General features: G+C 39.2%; 2 protein-coding genes across 2 annotated transcripts; one reads left to right on the forward strand and one right to left on the reverse strand.

The window, feature by feature from the left end:
• Positions 1-21: 21 nt before the first annotated feature.
• Positions 22-8,734, forward strand: LOC146474159 (heterochromatin protein 1-like). The gene is made up of 3 exons (XM_085117460.1): positions 22-433; positions 3,948-4,163; positions 6,399-8,734. The coding sequence occupies exons 1-3, from the start codon at positions 108-110 to the stop codon at positions 6,523-6,525; spliced, it is 669 nt and encodes a 222-aa protein (XP_084973586.1). The 5' UTR covers positions 22-107; the 3' UTR covers positions 6,526-8,734.
• Positions 8,735-11,561: 2,827 nt separating this feature from the next.
• On the reverse strand, positions 11,562-14,800 carry LOC146474160 (mitochondrial import receptor subunit TOM7 homolog). The gene is made up of 4 exons (XM_085117423.1): positions 14,673-14,800; positions 14,444-14,548; positions 12,983-13,031; positions 11,562-12,397 (listed from the first exon to the last, which is right to left on the reverse strand). Exons 1-4 carry the CDS (start codon positions 14,674-14,676, stop codon positions 12,382-12,384), a joined length of 174 nt encoding a protein of 57 aa, XP_084973549.1. The 5' UTR covers positions 14,677-14,800; the 3' UTR covers positions 11,562-12,381.
• Between the last annotated feature and the right edge of the window lie 1,947 nt (positions 14,801-16,747).

Here is a 16,747-nt window from a genome sequence, read left to right on the forward strand (position 1 = left end):
ACCAAAGCACGTGTTAGAATATCGCTTACCAGTGTGCGCGGGAAGACGCTTCTGCTTCAGAATCCCTGATCGATCGGAACGGCGTGGAGATCTGAAATTTTTGGAAAATGGGAAAGAAAAAACCAGGCAAGACCGCTTTAGTTTCAATTGAATTAGGTGTGAAACGTCCTCCAACGCCGGAAAACGACAATGGTACTACCGAAGAAGAAGAAGAAATATACGAAGTCGAAAAAGTCGTTGACAAACGCTTTCACAAGGGTAGGGTCGAATACTTGTTGAAATGGAAAGGTTATCCGTCGGAAGAGAACACTTGGGAAGCCGAAGACAGCCTCGAATGCCCGGAATTGCTTCAAGAATACGAGAAGAGAAGACGGCTGGAGAAACAATCTGTGGAAGTTAAAACAGAGAAGAAGGAGAAGAGGAAGGAATACGGGTGAGATGATTTACACTTCATTATTATAAATTAAAGCTTATTGCGTTTTATAAATCTTATGTGCATATGAGTTTGTTGACATTTGAGCTTGTGTTCTTCCAATTTCCCGGTTTTTGGTCGATTCCATAAGCTTGTATATTGCATGGATCCAGGTGTTGTTCATGTGTGTCAAGATGTCCACAGCAGGTCGGCCGTCCATGCGTACTGTTGGTGTTCGCTTTGATTTTTGTAGATTGCATAAGCTTAAGCTTATGTAATTATTCTTTAGATTGGTTTGCTATATATCAAAATTTACAGTTTCTCAGATGAAAGCTTCTAAGTTGGAACAGAGGACAAACTTACGTGAACTTCACGTAAGGTTGACTGAATAGATGATCAGGGGAAAAAAAGCCTCACATTAATAGGACCCCTTTTATATATACAGGGGTTTTATTAGATTTTGAACAATAGGACAAGAGATAAGTGCTGTGCACCTGGGTAGGATAGGTAACTTGAATCTGGTCTTCTATTGAAAAGGTTGGTTGAGGTGTTAAAAGCAGCCTGGCGAAGTCAGACAGACAATTTGGCCGGCAACCAACCCTTACTCTATATACTGCAGTATATGAAACGCATTGGTGTGTCATGGACTAAAAGCACTGAGTTAAGCTTTCCTCCCCTGAGTCAGAGAAGAATTTGATTTCCTCTACATCAGCTGATTCATTCATGCAGTAGTCCGGCAGACCATCAATGCTTATTTCACCGTTCCTGCTACCAGAACTGGGCAGTGCAATACCTCATTTCACAAATGAACGGATAACTGTGTCTTTTAGCCAACGCAAGATCTCTTGCCATGCCGTGCCCACCCATTTCGTGAAAAGCGCACGCTGACCACCAGCGCTTACTTTTCCACTCATAAATACAGTGCAGGCCAGAATTAAGCGAACCAAAACATACGCGTAAAACTCGTCTGCTGCGGACGCGTATACGCGTCTAAAAATCTGCAGATGCGCGTCTAGTCAGACGCATTAGTATGTATGAGCAAGCTCATTGTTTTCATATTGTTGGTCTTTCTTTGTTCTTTTGAATCGCCTGGGAAAAGCGTTCCAGAAGGGTTTGACAAAGTATGACTACACTTGACGACTTTCTTGTAGAACCGGCTCAGCACAAGAACAACTCCATGTTGTTGAGCGCATGGAAGAACTACATGTAAAAAAATTGCCGCCGAGGTTTACTGTATTTTGCGAAAAGAAACGAAATGATGAATAAAATCTGTAGAATAAAAATGAGAATTGAAGATACCAAGACTGCAACAGTCAGACTTCTGCGTGTGACAAGTAAAAGAGGAATAAAACGCCGAAAGTGCAGAATTTAAAGATCTGTACTTTGCGAAACGAGCGCTGCGTACGTAGACCGTGAAAGGATTTAACTTGTTTGTTTATATCTCTAAACGCTATTCTTATTTATTTCTTGCCGCAATGATGTTTCAAGTAGTTCGAGGATTATACAGTATTTGTGGGTAAATCATACAGAATAAACAAATAAATTACGACCCGGAATAAAATCAGTCAATCCACCAAATGATTTTCAACAGACTTCGCTCCTCTCGCGGGCGCGCTTCGGTTCAGATTTTCTGACTTACCGTTAACTTTCCCTCATTCTACCTCAAGCATTTACTATCTCCGGCCGCAAAATGTAATTGTTCAGTTGACTTTAACGATCCAAGGCAATTCCGTTGGTTAAAGGCTTAGGGTAAAATAGGAAACTTCAATTTTGCAAAATTTCATTCGGGTCTAGTGTGAGCGATAAGATCGATTACCCGGAACAAACCGAAACGTAAAACACTGAGAGTCTACTGAGTACCGCAACGCTTGGTGCATTCCTATATTTACGTTCACTTGGATAAAGCCATTATAGCAACTTTTGCAAGATTGAAAGCTTCTTCTAATGTTATAAAACACGGCTGATCTGAGAGAAGCCATCGTTTCGACGTAGAAAGAAATTGCCATGCTGATAACATCGGGAAGATTTCAGTCACGTGCTAGGCAACCAAATTCCTGCACATGTATCAAATTTCATTCGACAACAACACGATGTACGGAGGTTCTTGGAAGGAAAACTGGATGCTTTTTTATTCAATCAACACGGGAGCCACAGTGCCTTTTCAATTATAGCCAACTTGTGCCATTTTCACCCCTTCGATGAAACCTCGAAACGCTCTCTTTCGAGTCACAATGTGCGTGTAACTTTTAAAATGACTGTGGGTATAACTCGAAACACTCGCCTATTCCATTCACGAGTTCGCGCACAGAGCGCTTTGATTTCGAACAAGTACTGTTCGACTAATTAGCTTAGATTTATCTTTTCTATAACATACGCTGGATATTCACTATCGGCTAGGAGTTGTTTTTACAGTCGCCAGTATTTACGCAGATTTACGAAGCGGACAAGATTCGAAATATGATAGCTGTCGCTGGTTGATTTCATAAAATGCTAATTTTGTGTTTGTTGTTAACCCGTTGAATTCTTTTGTTTTATTTGACGATACCACACAAAGAGAACTTACAACGATGAATAACAATGGCAAAAACGCACACAGTTACACGCGTCTAAAAATACGTGCATACGCGTTTTTGCTGCGTATAAAACGCGTCTGCGTAGTTCGCTTAATTCTGGCCTGCACTGTAGCTCTGGATTTGCAAACAAGTGTTCCATAGTGAGTCTGTAAACACTCTTAGTAAATAATTTCTGCATTCATTGCAACATTGAGTGGTTGAATCTTGCTTATTGCATCTGTAGGTGCAAGTCCCAATGTTGTCTGGCACTCTTCGTCAGAATGGTCTAACTTTATTCTGTCTGCTGTTTGAGCTCTCTGCGAATCATTATTTTTCATTTCAGAATAAGGAGCTAGAGCTTTGTTTCATGGTTTTTTTTCCCCGAAAATAATGACTCGCCAAAAGTAATTAGAGCCCCATAGGCTGCTAATTCTGAAAGTAACAAGGGTCGCTTTTATCGGAACTTTACAGTGCATTTCTTTTTACTAATTTATTCTACATGTAATGTTATTCATTTTTGTAATAATTACTAAGTTGCACAGCCCACCTTGATTAGCTCTGCTATATGCGGGCTGTGTATTCCTTTAAAAGATGTACGTATATTGAATAAAGTTGTTGTTGTTGATTTTATTTTATGTTACATTAACTGTACCTTGTGCAATACAACAATTCCTTTTCTCTTAATATCCTTAGTAAACACAAAGCAGAAAGATTTCTACACAGCGCCATACAGAAATAAACTAAGCAAAAAATGCGTGCAATGCACCCCTGCCAAAAATGCAAGAAACAATATTCCTAAATACTGTTGTAGGTAACTAATGTTTCCGAGACTGTCACAATGTTTCGGAGTTAATCTTTTTACAAAGTGAAGCATTTTATACCACTTTTATATCACAAGTACACTAGTGTAGAGATATATGTATCTCTAGCACTGATTTAGTAGTTGATCTCAAAGTCACCACTACTATATTTACATTTTTCAGCGATAAAAGTGAAAGCAAGACAAAGAAAAGAAAAGTGGCTGAATCGGCTAGTGGCAATAATCCTGAATTTGAACTGCCGAATGATGCTAGTGAAGGCAAAGATGATGACGAACAAAACAAAGAAGATGATGTTGATCCTCTTGCTGAAGGTTGGGAAGCATCCACGATTCTTGGTGCTACAGATGTTGAAGGGCAGGTTCATTTTCTTATTCAGTGGTGAGTAGTGCTTTTGCAAAGTTGTTGTTCCCTTCAGCAGGGGTTTCATCAAGGGCCAGACAATGGGGCAAATAGACTGTCTGTGGACGCAGCATTGCCTGGTTGCCTTTACTGTCTTAACCAACTTTTTCCATAATGCCTAGGTGCACTAATTTTTTGCCTGCTGTTCAAAATGGTAATAAAATAGCCTGCGTAGCAGTCGTTTCCGTTTCCTTCAAGCCAAGCGGGGTAAGTGCACGAGGGCATTGGGCAAAAAGGAGCAAAAAAGTAGGAGCGGGGGGGAGGGGTGGGAAAGGAAAGGAAATGCCTGCCGCTGAGCCCAGACATTTTACCAAACACCGTTAGCCAGGAAACGGGAGGCAATGATGTATTACCATTGGCCAATCGTCTGTCAATCAAGCTCTTAGACCAAAACGACATCCAGTTAACCGTTTATCAAAGATGAAAACAAGGCCGAGGCAGATAAGAACTCTCTCGAGTGTCCTTTCGATTTCAAGTTTGCTTTGCTTTGGAAACAACTAAACTACTTTCGCTGGGAGATATGTTAATTCAGTTAAAACCAGAGCAAAGGACTGCTTTAAGAGTGAATGTCTATTAACATCAAGCAAAATCAAAATTCTCGGTCACGCTCAAAATATAGTTTTCATTGCGCTTTCGTTTGTTGGTAGGTATTATCGTCTCAACAAACATGGTGTCATTCGTTTTTGTGAAATCCCACTGGACTTTTTAAAGATTTAAGAAAATTTGTTCTGGCTGTCGGCGGTCACAAAGACACAAAAAGCTGGAAGCAGAATTGGCTGGTCTGAAAGCTTGTTTCGCCTTCGAACAAAGAAATTTTTATTCAAACTCTGTAATCATAAATAGATTAAGAAGGCCTCAAGTAAATACTTTGCAGGAAAATTTCAGTTCTAACCACGGTCTGAAAAGGAAGTTTTCAATATTTAGAACGACTTTGTATTTCACGCTACGCGAAATACAAATTTATCCTGGAAGCGTGAGGAAGTATTTTAGTCATGTGGGACAAGCTCAATCTGTCTGTAATTCCAGCTGTATGCAAATGACTTGATATTCTAAAACTTAAGTAAAATTTGTCGTGCGTAATTTTATCTACGCTTTGTTTGAGCGACGTAAAGTTCGAGAAAATCTTCTAAAATACTGCAACTTAAAGTAAACAAGTTGCGTGCCGCGATTCTGTTTTCGCTGAGATTTACCAGAAGTTAAAAATGATTAGTTAGCATGTGACATTTGACGTGACAGTGTAGGCTCCAAGGGAGCGCGAAGGCCATTGGGGGGCGTTCGGTAAAATGTCGGGGCTCAGCGGCAGGCGTTTCCTTTCCGTCCTCTCCCCTCCCCTCCGCACCTACTTTTTTTGCTCCTGTTTGCCCAATTCCCTTGCACGCTTGCCCAGCTTGGCTTGAAAGAAACGGAAACAACTGCTACGCAGGCTATTAATGAAACCCCACTTCAGTGCCTAGACGTTTTTATTTTTGTGCAGCTTATAGTACTTTTCATTCAACACATTGTAACACTCCCAAAAAAATGTTCATGGTGCACGCGATAATCGTCATTTGTAGACAACAGATATCCTTGGGCGTAACAACAACAACAACAATCTTTGTTTGTGCCCGGAAATTATATAGGGACCAGACAAGTAAGTAAGTAAGTTTGTGTGTCAGGGAGAAAACTGGCAAAATAAAGATCGTTTCCAGCTTTTCCACAATAAAACTGTACTTTTTTTATCAATGTGTGGAATAATAAAACAATTATCCTGTGCAATCTTGTGGAAAATCCCCTGATTGTAGCCCATTCAGCCTACGGCTTCATAGGCTAAGTATCAGGCAATATTCCACATGATTTCACAGGATAATTATTGAGAATGATGTATTACTCTAGAAAGTGACACAGGCATACTTGGAAGAAAGAAATCTGAGTGCTCCTATGAGGAGTCGAACCTAAGACCTTCCAATTACTAGTTCGGATGCTCTACCACTGAGCTTAGTGGTTAGCTCAGTGGTAGAGCATCCGAACTAGTAATCGGAAGGTCTTAGGTTCAACTCCTGATAAGAGCGCTCGGAATTTCTTTCTTCCGAGTATGCCTGATTTATAGTGTCCCCAAAAAATGCTACAGTGCAAAATACTTTGATTGGACAAGCCCATCATATTAAAATTTACACAAAGAAAAGCCATGATCATCTGAAGTTGAAGTGAATTAAAATTCCTGTCTTTTCTTTACAGGAAAGGCACTGACAGAGCGGATTTGATACCGTCCACTACCGCCAATGTCAGGTGGCCACAGATAGTTATCAAGTTTTATGAAGAGAGGGTAACATGGACTCAGAATAACGAAAATGGGGACAGCTGAGAGGTTCTCTGTCATCTTTTAAGTCTACACCATGACGTCTGTTTCTAGCTAAACTCTTGTTCCGGGAGCGGGTTATCTGATCACGTGAAGAAACGTTAACAGTAACAGTTTCAAAACCAAGTAGCACCTTGAAAGTTAACTTGACTCGTACTGTTTCTTTCTCCCCATCTCTCCTTTTACTTGCGTTTTAAATATTCTTTTAGCTGTAATTTGAGATGACAAGTCTGGTGCCTTTAATGTAAGTTCAAGTACGTGGAGAAGAGCTGGTTACTGGAAAATTTTGCCCACTGAAAAATAGCTTATTGCTGACTGAAATTTTACCAGAAAATGATGAAGTTGGTAATTTTGAGACTGCACATCATCACCAGCCAGGCTTTTTGCTTGCATAGTAATTATTTCTAAGCTGTGCCCGTGAATATTGTCGGAAAGAGATAATTATTTTTTACTTAAATGTCTGAGAACGTATGGTGATGACCTCTTTTTAATGCTACATTTGTTTAAAATGTAAAAGGGCCCTAAGAAATACAGTTGTACGATCTATCTTTTGCTCATAAAAGTGGGTAAGTGCATGTATTTAGTCATAAGACATTTAACGAGTACTACTGCATCGCAACAAGGCCTCGGGGGTCAGTTCCTGGCCGTCCATGCTGAAAGTTTTACTAAGTACATTAATTCTGGCTAGTTTGCGTTCCTGTTTTATAATAAAGTGGATGCGACAGTAATACTTACCGATGCTACATTACTGCACTGCAGTGTGCAATAATATATTAATGTCTGTTCTGATGTTGTGTACATGTAGCACTGCACTGTGTATGTACGATACTGTGGGAGCTATCTTTGAATAATTATAGTTTCTCAAATCATTGATAATTATAAGTGAAGAGAAACAAAGCATAACACTTGCATAAAGATATGGAAATGGTATCTTAATTATCCTATAATTTGGTGAACTTCTTTCAATTTCTTCAAGTCAGAATTACAAAGGGTTTGAGAAGCTATCTAAATCAAACGCTCAAAAGTGTTTCCAATTTCCAAACACCGAGAAGTAGGTTGAAAAACAAAGTGCAGCTGAGTGTGTTTTAACCAGCTTCGAGGTGTTTGGAAATCAGATAAAATATTCTTCCGCATGTTTGATTTCTCACCCAAAATGTTGGCCTTTTCTTTGCACTAGCCCTTATTGAACGTAGAGGAGAGTGCAAGAGACAGCTGACTGTACAGCTGACTGTTCAAACTTACCTGGACATAACCAAAGAGTTTAGTGTATATACTCCATCTCATAACTGTGTATTGAAGCCGCCGTGTTGATTAACTATAAAACATATATTCCATTGTGTCCCGGGGCTAGGCATACTTAGTGTATACTCATAGATTGTTAGAAGCTTTTAGGACATTCAGATTTTTAATGTTGGGATGTAAATCCATGTAGTTTGTTTCAATAATTGTTTTCTTTCACGTTCAGTGAGCAAAGATATGATGTGGTTTTTTCTGGTTGGATTCCTACAAAAATTAATATTGTTTGTTTGCCGTCTTTGCTTTGCAACTGTGACCCAAATACATCCATTAATTATGTTGGATAACCATCTTTAATTGTTTTATAACAGCGGATATTGTAACACAAGAAAGAAAGCAAGCTTTTAGCCAGACATCGAGAAGAGGACGTTCAGAGGCAATTTTTTGTCAGTGTTAACCTAGTTCCTTCCCTCATGCTTTGTTGTCCGCACAAAGCTTAGTGCGAAGTTATCTACGCAAAGCTGGGAATGGAAGTGGGTGAGTTATTGCTTGGTGATTTCCCCACAGAAAAGTGGAATTTACAGTTCCAAAAAAGATCCATTCCCTCCCAGCAGAAGGACATTGGAAATTCCATGAGGAAGGAGGTTCTTAGAAACCAGTTTCTTTAGGAAATGAATTCCCAGAGGGCGGGGCAGACCCAAAACGAAAATCTTTCTGCCTATGGATATTTTCTGCAACACAATCCACTCCTAAACAAGATGGGAGCATGTAGGCACAAGGTTGATGGTTAGCTATGCATGCGATGAAAGGTTAACTTTATCTTGGATTTTTTTTTTTTTTCTAAAAAGTTAATCCTGTAGACACAGGCTTAATAGCAAGTGCAGCAAAAGAAAATTGATTCTGGAAAGTGTGATTCATATCTTTGCTCAGTGACTCCTGATGTACATGTGTATAATAAACTTGATTGCTTATCAGCTGATTATATGATTCATTTTATTGTTGTCCAGTTGTAAGCAATAAAGAGTAACTTACTTGGAAGATTGTCTTACTAAACATTATATTCTGTATTAAATACAAACTCTTTCTACAAGCAGCAAAGTATGTTGTTTCAGACAAGAAAATGGAAACAACTTAATATGCTTGTTTTGAACTACTACCAATAGGAAAAGATATATTTCAAAATTTAGGTTTTTGTCTGTTTTTTTTTTTTTTTCAAACTTCCCTGATTTTTGTCATGTGACCAGGGCCCAGAATTGGATCGTATTTTTGATAAAAATTCACCATCACTGTTTTAAGCCCCTGCAGGCCCTTCGATTTAGTTTCGTACTTTTCTTTAAATTTTGTTGCCTTTGTTTGATCACAAACACACTACACCTTGGGATAGCAGACATGTACAAGCTATTAACCAATGGTTGTGTTTAACGCAACAATGTGTGGGCCACTTTGAGGATGAGCAGGGGACTGGGTCAAGTTGCAAATTGTATCCAATTTATAAATTGACACCACCATGTGAAAGACACTGCAAGATTAATCATTTGGCCAAGTTTGGTCCTGTTTAGATAAATAGCAACCAAGTTTTGGGCTTTGAAACATGGTTCTAAATCCATACAAATGTGTAATATCAACTCTCAACATTTTTATCATTTCTGTGATATACTCCCGGGGGAGGGGGACTCCCATATGAAACAGACGGGGATGCTCGTCGTCTCGCTTAGGGGTGTAAATTTTGGTCTCGCTTAGGGTGCTCTGGGCAAAGCGCCAATATTTTAAGCCGCCAAGGTCTCGTTTAGGGTTCCATAAAGAAACACAGAATTACGCGAAGAGAAACAGAAGTCAAATTTTCTTTTTAACTTGTTTTGTTTACCGCATTAGGGGTCAAAATTTGCTTAAGCCACGCCCAGATTGGTCTCCTTTAGGGGTCACAAAAAGTTTGAGCCACGCCCAGATAGTCTCCTTTAGGGGTTAAATTCAAAATTTCCGACGAGCATCCCCGTCTGTTCCGTCTGGAAGTCCCCCCCCCCCCCCCCCCCCCGGATATACTATACTTAAAAATTGGTAAAATTGTAATTTTCAACTCAGTTTCATTGAAACGGTAGCTATATGACAGTATTTTACAGAGGTGACAAAAATGAGCAACTTTTTAAGAATTTGTATGGGTTGGGGGGATTAAAGATGTTTGTATGGATTTGCAACCATGTTTCAAGGTCCATAACTTGGTTGTTATTAAACTAAACAACTCCAAACTTGGCCAAATGACTAATCTTAACATGATCTTTTATATGGTAGTGTCAATAATTTTATAAATAATGAAATTTGCAACTCAACCCAGTCCCCTTCTCAACCTCAAAGTGGCCTTAAGGCTGATGAAATAAAAATTATGCACATAAACTACAAGTGAACAGTTGCAAATTGAGCCTTAAAAAATTCAGCTGCTTAAATGCTGTCAGAAAAAAAGGTTGGTGGAACAGAGTCCAAAGGTCACATCTATAGTAGAGGGATTGCGGTTCATTCAGTCTGTTTCAGGGGTGTGGTAATATTATCCTATTTCAGTTTGGGTTGCCCTCATTTTTTGCATGTTGCCTGTGACAGTTCAGTTCAAAATTGTGTCCATTTTATTCCTGGAATTTAGTCATAATTATTTTCATTATAAAACAAAAAACAAAGCTAAAATTTGACATATGCCCCCAGCTGCACAATAGACTGTATTCATATTATTTGTATCGAACTGGAACTAGCTCACACAGAAGGCTTAAGTGGGGGAAACTTTTCATGTGCAATTTCTTTTTTAATAATAATTATTATATTCCTCAAAAAGAGCCTCCATTGCAAGCTAGATCCAGTTAAAGAATATGAAAAAATTTGCAAAAGATTCCCTTCCTACGCCTCATGAAAGTAGACCATTTTCTTGAGGCTTAGGAGGGGGAATGTTTAAAACATGCAAATTTTCTTCAAATATATTCCCCCACAAGAGCCTCCATGGCAACCTTGATCCAGTTCAATATTGCTCTGTTGGAGGTATGGATATCTTCTTGGAAGAGGATGAAAAAAGAAACTTGAGTATATAAATGTAATTATTAAAAACTGAATCATTGTATAATGCAATTCGAAGGATTTGATTGGCTTAGAGGCCATGGTATATGAGCCATTATACTATGACCAAGAAATGACGATCATTAAATTGTCTTCTGGTTGTTCTTGCACAGCGAAATCTGTAAGATCTAGCAATATTTCTTGATTGTTTTTAATAAAACAATTACTCCACTTGCGCTTGTAGGATATGAGATGATTATAGCCAACTCGGCGCTACGCGCCTCGTTGGCTATCTATCATCTCATATCCAATGCGCGCTCGTGAAATAATTGTTAAATATATGAAACATATACTATGAACTGCAAATGAAAAATCAAATAGAAGAAAGACCCTTGCAGTTATTTACGCATTTTAAGCAGTTACTAAAACATGGCCTCAAATAGAATTCAGGCTTGAACGGGACTCGAACCTAAGACCTCTGTGATCCCAGTGCAGTGCTCTACCAACTGAGCTATCAAGCCAAATTGGAGCTGGTCATATTGTGAGTTCGTAATATACCCGTGAAGGATGAATAAATAAATGGAAATGTATGAAACATATATTGAGTATGATAGGTACTAGCATTGTCCTACTAACAACATTGTCAATTTTAAAGTTTACAATTTGACACCACCCCACTATCTGAAATCTTTTCTCTGGTCTACACAGGGTTTGAGTTAAAAGAACCCCACTTTAAAGGTTTCACTCCATTGAAAATGTAGAAAAACAACTGAACATACAATTTGAGAAATGTCATTTTAATGAAGGAGTTACAGTATGTAATTTCCAAAGTCTTAATATTTACAGCTGATTTTGAAGTTGTGCCCAGATCCTGATTTTGAAACATGAAGCTTATGATTTGTGGTCACAATTTAACAAAGAGATGCGGTAAAAAGTTTTTGACACTCACAAGTTAAGTCCAGGAATCTTTTTTCCTGTGAAGGAAGAGCATGGAGCTTGTAATACAATTAGTAATACAAACTCAAATATTTAGTAGTGTATTGGTATAGCAAATTATTTAAATTTTCTGACAATTTAGTGTTGTAAAACTCAAGTCATTACTCCAGCAATGAAAAATAATAGATGCAAACAGTGCAACAAACATCAGAATTTAAAGCAGATACATGTACATGGAGTGAAGAGAGTGCAAGCAAGTCATGCTTGGTTTTCATTTTGCTCCTCATTGATTGGTTGCAAACAGATCAAAGAGGGCAGTGAAGAAAAACCCAAGTAAACACGGATTACTTTAGACACTCACTCTAAAGTGCCACGGTTTGGTGACTTATTGTTTTAATCATGAAAACAATAATTATTAAATCATTATCATAGCAAATGTTTCAACATCTAGGTTTGCACACAACAATGAAATCAGTTGTTTTGGTAATGTCTATGGTGTTGTATGTCTTGGTCTTGAGGTGCAATATTTCACTCCATTATGTTCCCTGCTGAAACTTCGTTGTAAAATCCAACACCAAACAGCTTCATGTATTAATATTAATCTCTCTTGTAATATCCTTCAGTTTTACAGCAAGCAGCCAGCCTTGAATCCTTATGCTACTAAGCCCAGAGAAGACTGAAAATTAATATACAGAACATAAAACATTAATTAACTGAGGGAAAAAACTAGGTATCATCTTTACTACATATTACATTATGGAAAACCAAGAGGAAAAGCAGCTGACCCAAGTTATTGCAACAGCTTCAGTAGAATAATTTTTATACTCCTACAGTGTGGTTTAAGCACCCACTCAGTGTTCCAGATAAGAGAGAGGTCTCAGGTCAAAAATCCAAGAAACCTGGCTTCCTGACCTGACAAAATGAATGGTAAACTTAAGAAGATTTGGGGAGCACCAGAGCTATTGACCCCTTAAAATTCTCCATTGACTCTCTGATTTTGAAAGTTATCTGGAACACTGCCCACTGTGCAAAGTATGGAAGATCAAAGACCAGTAAAGGCACTTCTGTATGGTGAATTTCCAGAGGGCTCAAGCAAAATTGCATGTGCACTATTTTGATACAATGACACCTACAAATACTTTCCAAGATTTTCATGACCCTTACAAACCCTGATAACTGCCCTTGGCAGCTCTTTACAAATTGTTGCATTCTCTTATAAATGCCCTTGGGTTACTGCTTACATGTTATTTTGTTTACCTACCTTAACAGCGTTGGCTCGGGCATTCCTGGTTCACCACCTTGCTTTAATCCTATAAGAAGTGAAAAGTAAGTAATATTGATACTTCAAACCTCCCCCCCCCCCCCACCCCACCAACCTGAATGCATTATTTTTTGAACTTTTGAAGATTGGCTTACTCTTGCTTCCTAGGACCAAAAAGCCATACAAATCTGAAATGCCCTACCCTTAAGTACTAAAATGCCTGTCTTCAAGGGCAAATTTTCGGCTTCAGTCAATGTGTTGCTGGGTGAATAAAGGGCGATTTACACGGTATGACTTTGTCGCATGCGACAAGCTTACGATAGGCCTACAACACGAATTGTTTTGTGCAAATCAAACCTACAACTCCCTTACGACTTCCATGTAAGTCATGAGAAATGTGGTACCACAATCGTAGGTATAGACAATGTTGAGTGACAAGAGTTGTGTGCTTTTTTTTGCATGACGCGAGCAGTGCACGCTCCAGAAATTGCATGCGACAGTCGTAAGCAAAAGTTGTACCATGTAAATCAGCCTTAACAGACCTCTGCAGACATCCATCAAATTCTTTTATCTGCTGCCGGCCACAAACCTGGACGAATAAATTGAAAATTCTGGTTTCTAACCAGATGTCAACTGGTTTAACTGGCTTGCACAAGCTTAGCAGAAATTGCTGGGAGCATGGGAACCAATGGGTTTTTATTGCATAAAATGTTTTTGTGCGAGCAGAGAGCTTGTTTACATTTGCAAGCAGTTTCCAAGCACTTTAGCCAATGGTTTGGTATTTAAACGGTAAAAGTTGCTGACTGACGATCAAGATTAATCAACACCTTGAATGCATAAATATGTTTGTTTAATTTGGTGTATTGAGCAAGACCTTCCTTTGGAACTTTCGAGGAGTTGTTGACGACGTGATGTGAGGTTTCTTATTCACCTGCTGGCACGTAGGCTTCCTGAGGTTTCTTATTCACCTGCTGGCACGTAGGGTTCCAGGTAGGAGCAATTTCAGAATACCCGTCCACACGCACGGTGCATTACTCTGAAACCCGTGGGCCGTGCTACCGCGCTCAACAGATGAATAAGTAATTGATCCAAGTATTAAACTGGAGTGCTACCGCGGTCCGCAGTCCAGTAGTGGATGGATTAAAGAACGAGGAATGTATTAAACTGGAGTGCTACCACGGTCCGAAGTCAGGTAGTGGATGCAAATTAGATGACTGCGGGACTGCGGTAGCAGGTTTTTAAGTTCTAGATTTCAGTGGCCGGGTATTCTTGAGTGGGCCATTTGCTAACAAAGGTGAAACCCTGCCCTTGAAAAACTGCTCAACCCAGCTGGAGCCAAGGGTGGGGGAGAGTACTGGGGATGTTGAAAGTTCGAATTGATTTGACGTAAGCGTCAAATTATCGGTTGGAGTAACTTTCAGCACATTTATACGTGCAAGATAGACACATGCAAATACCTACCCAGATAAATTATTACTGGAATAAATCCCCAATGGAATACTGTCTTGCTAACTTTTAACACTGTCTGGACGCGTTTCTTCGTTTCTGGTCCCATCTTGAGCTTTTCTACGCAGGAAAATACAGATAGAAAGTAAGCTTGTAGATAATATTAAAACATCAAATTGTACGCGACTTTTAGCGAAAGCTAAGATGACCCAAGATGCGAAGATGCACCCGTTCCAATACCTACCCATTATTAAATCCCTAATGAAACACTCTCAGCGTAAAAAGTCTTCTAAGAAATTCACCAACTCTTTTGTCGCGTGTTCTGGAAAATTCAATATGGCGGATTTCCCAGAAACCATTGCAGAACCTTACGACATTGACATTTCGCTGTTACATACATACAACACATGAGGTTCACCTTGAAACCACTGACAGGTTACTTCGGTCACGTGTCACCCACGTACTTGTTTCTGTAGGAAGACCTCAGATAACAATAACAAGGACTGGAACCAGATTTCAGAGCTCAGCGGTTTTCGCGAAAACATGGGTTTGGTTTAAATCAAAGATTAGCCTGCGTAGCAGTCGTTTCCGTTTCCTTCAAGCCAAGCGGGGCAAGCGCGCGAGGGCATTGGGCAAAAAGGAACAAAAAAGTAGGAGCCCGTCCCTCCCCCCCGCTCCTACTTTTTTTGCTCCTTTTTGCCCAATGCCCTCGCACGCTTACCCCGCTTGGCTTGAAGGAAACGGAAACGACTGCTACGCAGGCTAATCAAAGATAAGGGAGCGCATTCGATGATCTCGATCCCAGGCTCTCTCTCTCTCCTTTGCCAAGTTGGTGATAATGTCATCCGCCCCTGCAAAATCTGCGTGGGATGCCAGATACGCGCCTCAAGATCCATTCATTCGTTTATTGTCCGATATAACTCGACTCCAATCTGTATCAGGAGTGCGTTCTTCCTACGCCGTACGCAATAATTTTTTAACCAAAATTTTGAGGAACTTTTGGCGTGTTCATCTGAGGTAAGAAGTGTCTTTCGAGAAACTGAATCTTTCCACTTGTCAGTTCAAGATGTGCACCGACATTTCATCAACAAGCCTTCATTATGACCTAATCGAATCTATACAAAATTTGGCTATTTGTGATTGGTTCAGCCCGTGTGCCTATCAGCAAGTAATTGAACAGATTGAAGTTCGGTTCGTGGGTGTCCCGTTACAACTTATTGCACGTCTTGCACGGTCCTCTGTTTCGCAGCCGTGTCAGAGTGGTCGACCTTTTTGCTTTTTTCCTCACTGTTTGCAAAACTGATTGAGTAAATTCCTGACGTCTTAAGAGAAAAACAAGTTGTCATAGACTCTTATGCCTGTTCATCAGGCAACAACCATTGCTAGTTTTAAGACAGAAGTGTGGAAGATTTTAGCTGGAAATGTGTGAGCTTTTTCTTTTTGTTTAATTGATAGTTTATTGATTTTTTTTGCGTATATCTTCATATGCATTTTTACATTTTTAATTGTCTGTCGTATATAATCTTAGTTATTATGATATTGATATTTTTTAGAAGGTGGTCTGTCTTGTATGGGGTCTTTGACTCTTTTACAGACCGTCCTTATGGTGCAAGCCTTTCTTTTTATCACTTACCTTAATTCTTTGCCATTAAATTGTAATAAATTAAATTAAATTAATATCAACTTTTGTTATCGATTTCATTTGAACGTCGTAAAAATCAAAACCAGGGTAATTACTTTGGCCAATCACAACAGACGTAAACAGTGCATATGAACCAATCAGAATTCAGAGATATTCGTGATATACCCATCTATTCTTTCATTCTCAGTTGAAATGTATGAATTTCGTATATCAGTTTCATTTTCATCTCATCACCTCCACGGGTATACTAGTTTACGAATTCAGAAAATGACTAGATCGCAGTTGTAGTTGGCTTGATAGCTCAGCTGATAGAGCACTGCACCGGTATCGCAGAGGTCATGGGTTCGAATCCCGTTCAAGCCTGAATTATTTTTTCAGGCATTCTTTTCATTCATTCTTTGATCCGCGTTCAAATGCATGAATTGCATATACATATTTCATTTTCAAAGTATTTTTTAGTTACTTTTAGGGATGTCTTGATAGACCAACATGCACAATGCGTTATTTTTCATGAAGCAAATTTTACAAAAACTACACTAGGACTGTAATTTTGATTCACTCTTGGCTGTGTTGGTTACAGCTGTTTAACGGGGCAATACTGAACCGAGGACAATTACTAATTGAGGTATTTATTTTTTACCGGATTTAATTCATGAGTTAGAAATGGAATATAGCTT

Source organism: Pavona decussata, unplaced genomic scaffold (assembly GCF_977016875.1).
Source record: "Pavona decussata unplaced genomic scaffold, jaPavDecu1.1 SCAFFOLD_91, whole genome shotgun sequence".
NCBI classification, from domain to species: domain Eukaryota; kingdom Metazoa; phylum Cnidaria; class Anthozoa; order Scleractinia; family Agariciidae; genus Pavona; species Pavona decussata.

What these genes read in the sequence shown, in the direction of transcription:
- LOC146474159 (XM_085117460.1), top strand. Translation starts at nt 108, where the DNA reads ATGGGAAAGAAAAAACCAGGCAAGACCGCTTTAGTTTCAATTGAATTA. An exon ending in GAGAAGAGGAAGGAATACGG is followed by an intron (nt 434 to 3,947) that starts GTGAGATGATTT and finishes TACATTTTTCAG; the next exon opens with CGATAAAAGTGAAAGCAAGA. An exon ending in GTTCATTTTCTTATTCAGTG is followed by an intron (nt 4,164 to 6,398) that starts GTGAGTAGTGCT and finishes TTTTCTTTACAG; the next exon opens with GAAAGGCACTGACAGAGCGG.
- LOC146474160 (XM_085117423.1), bottom strand. An exon ending in TCCAGTAATAATTTATCTGG is followed by an intron (nt 13,032 to 14,443) that starts GTAGGTATTTGC and finishes CACTTCTTATAG; the next exon opens with GATTAAAGCAAGGTGGTGAA.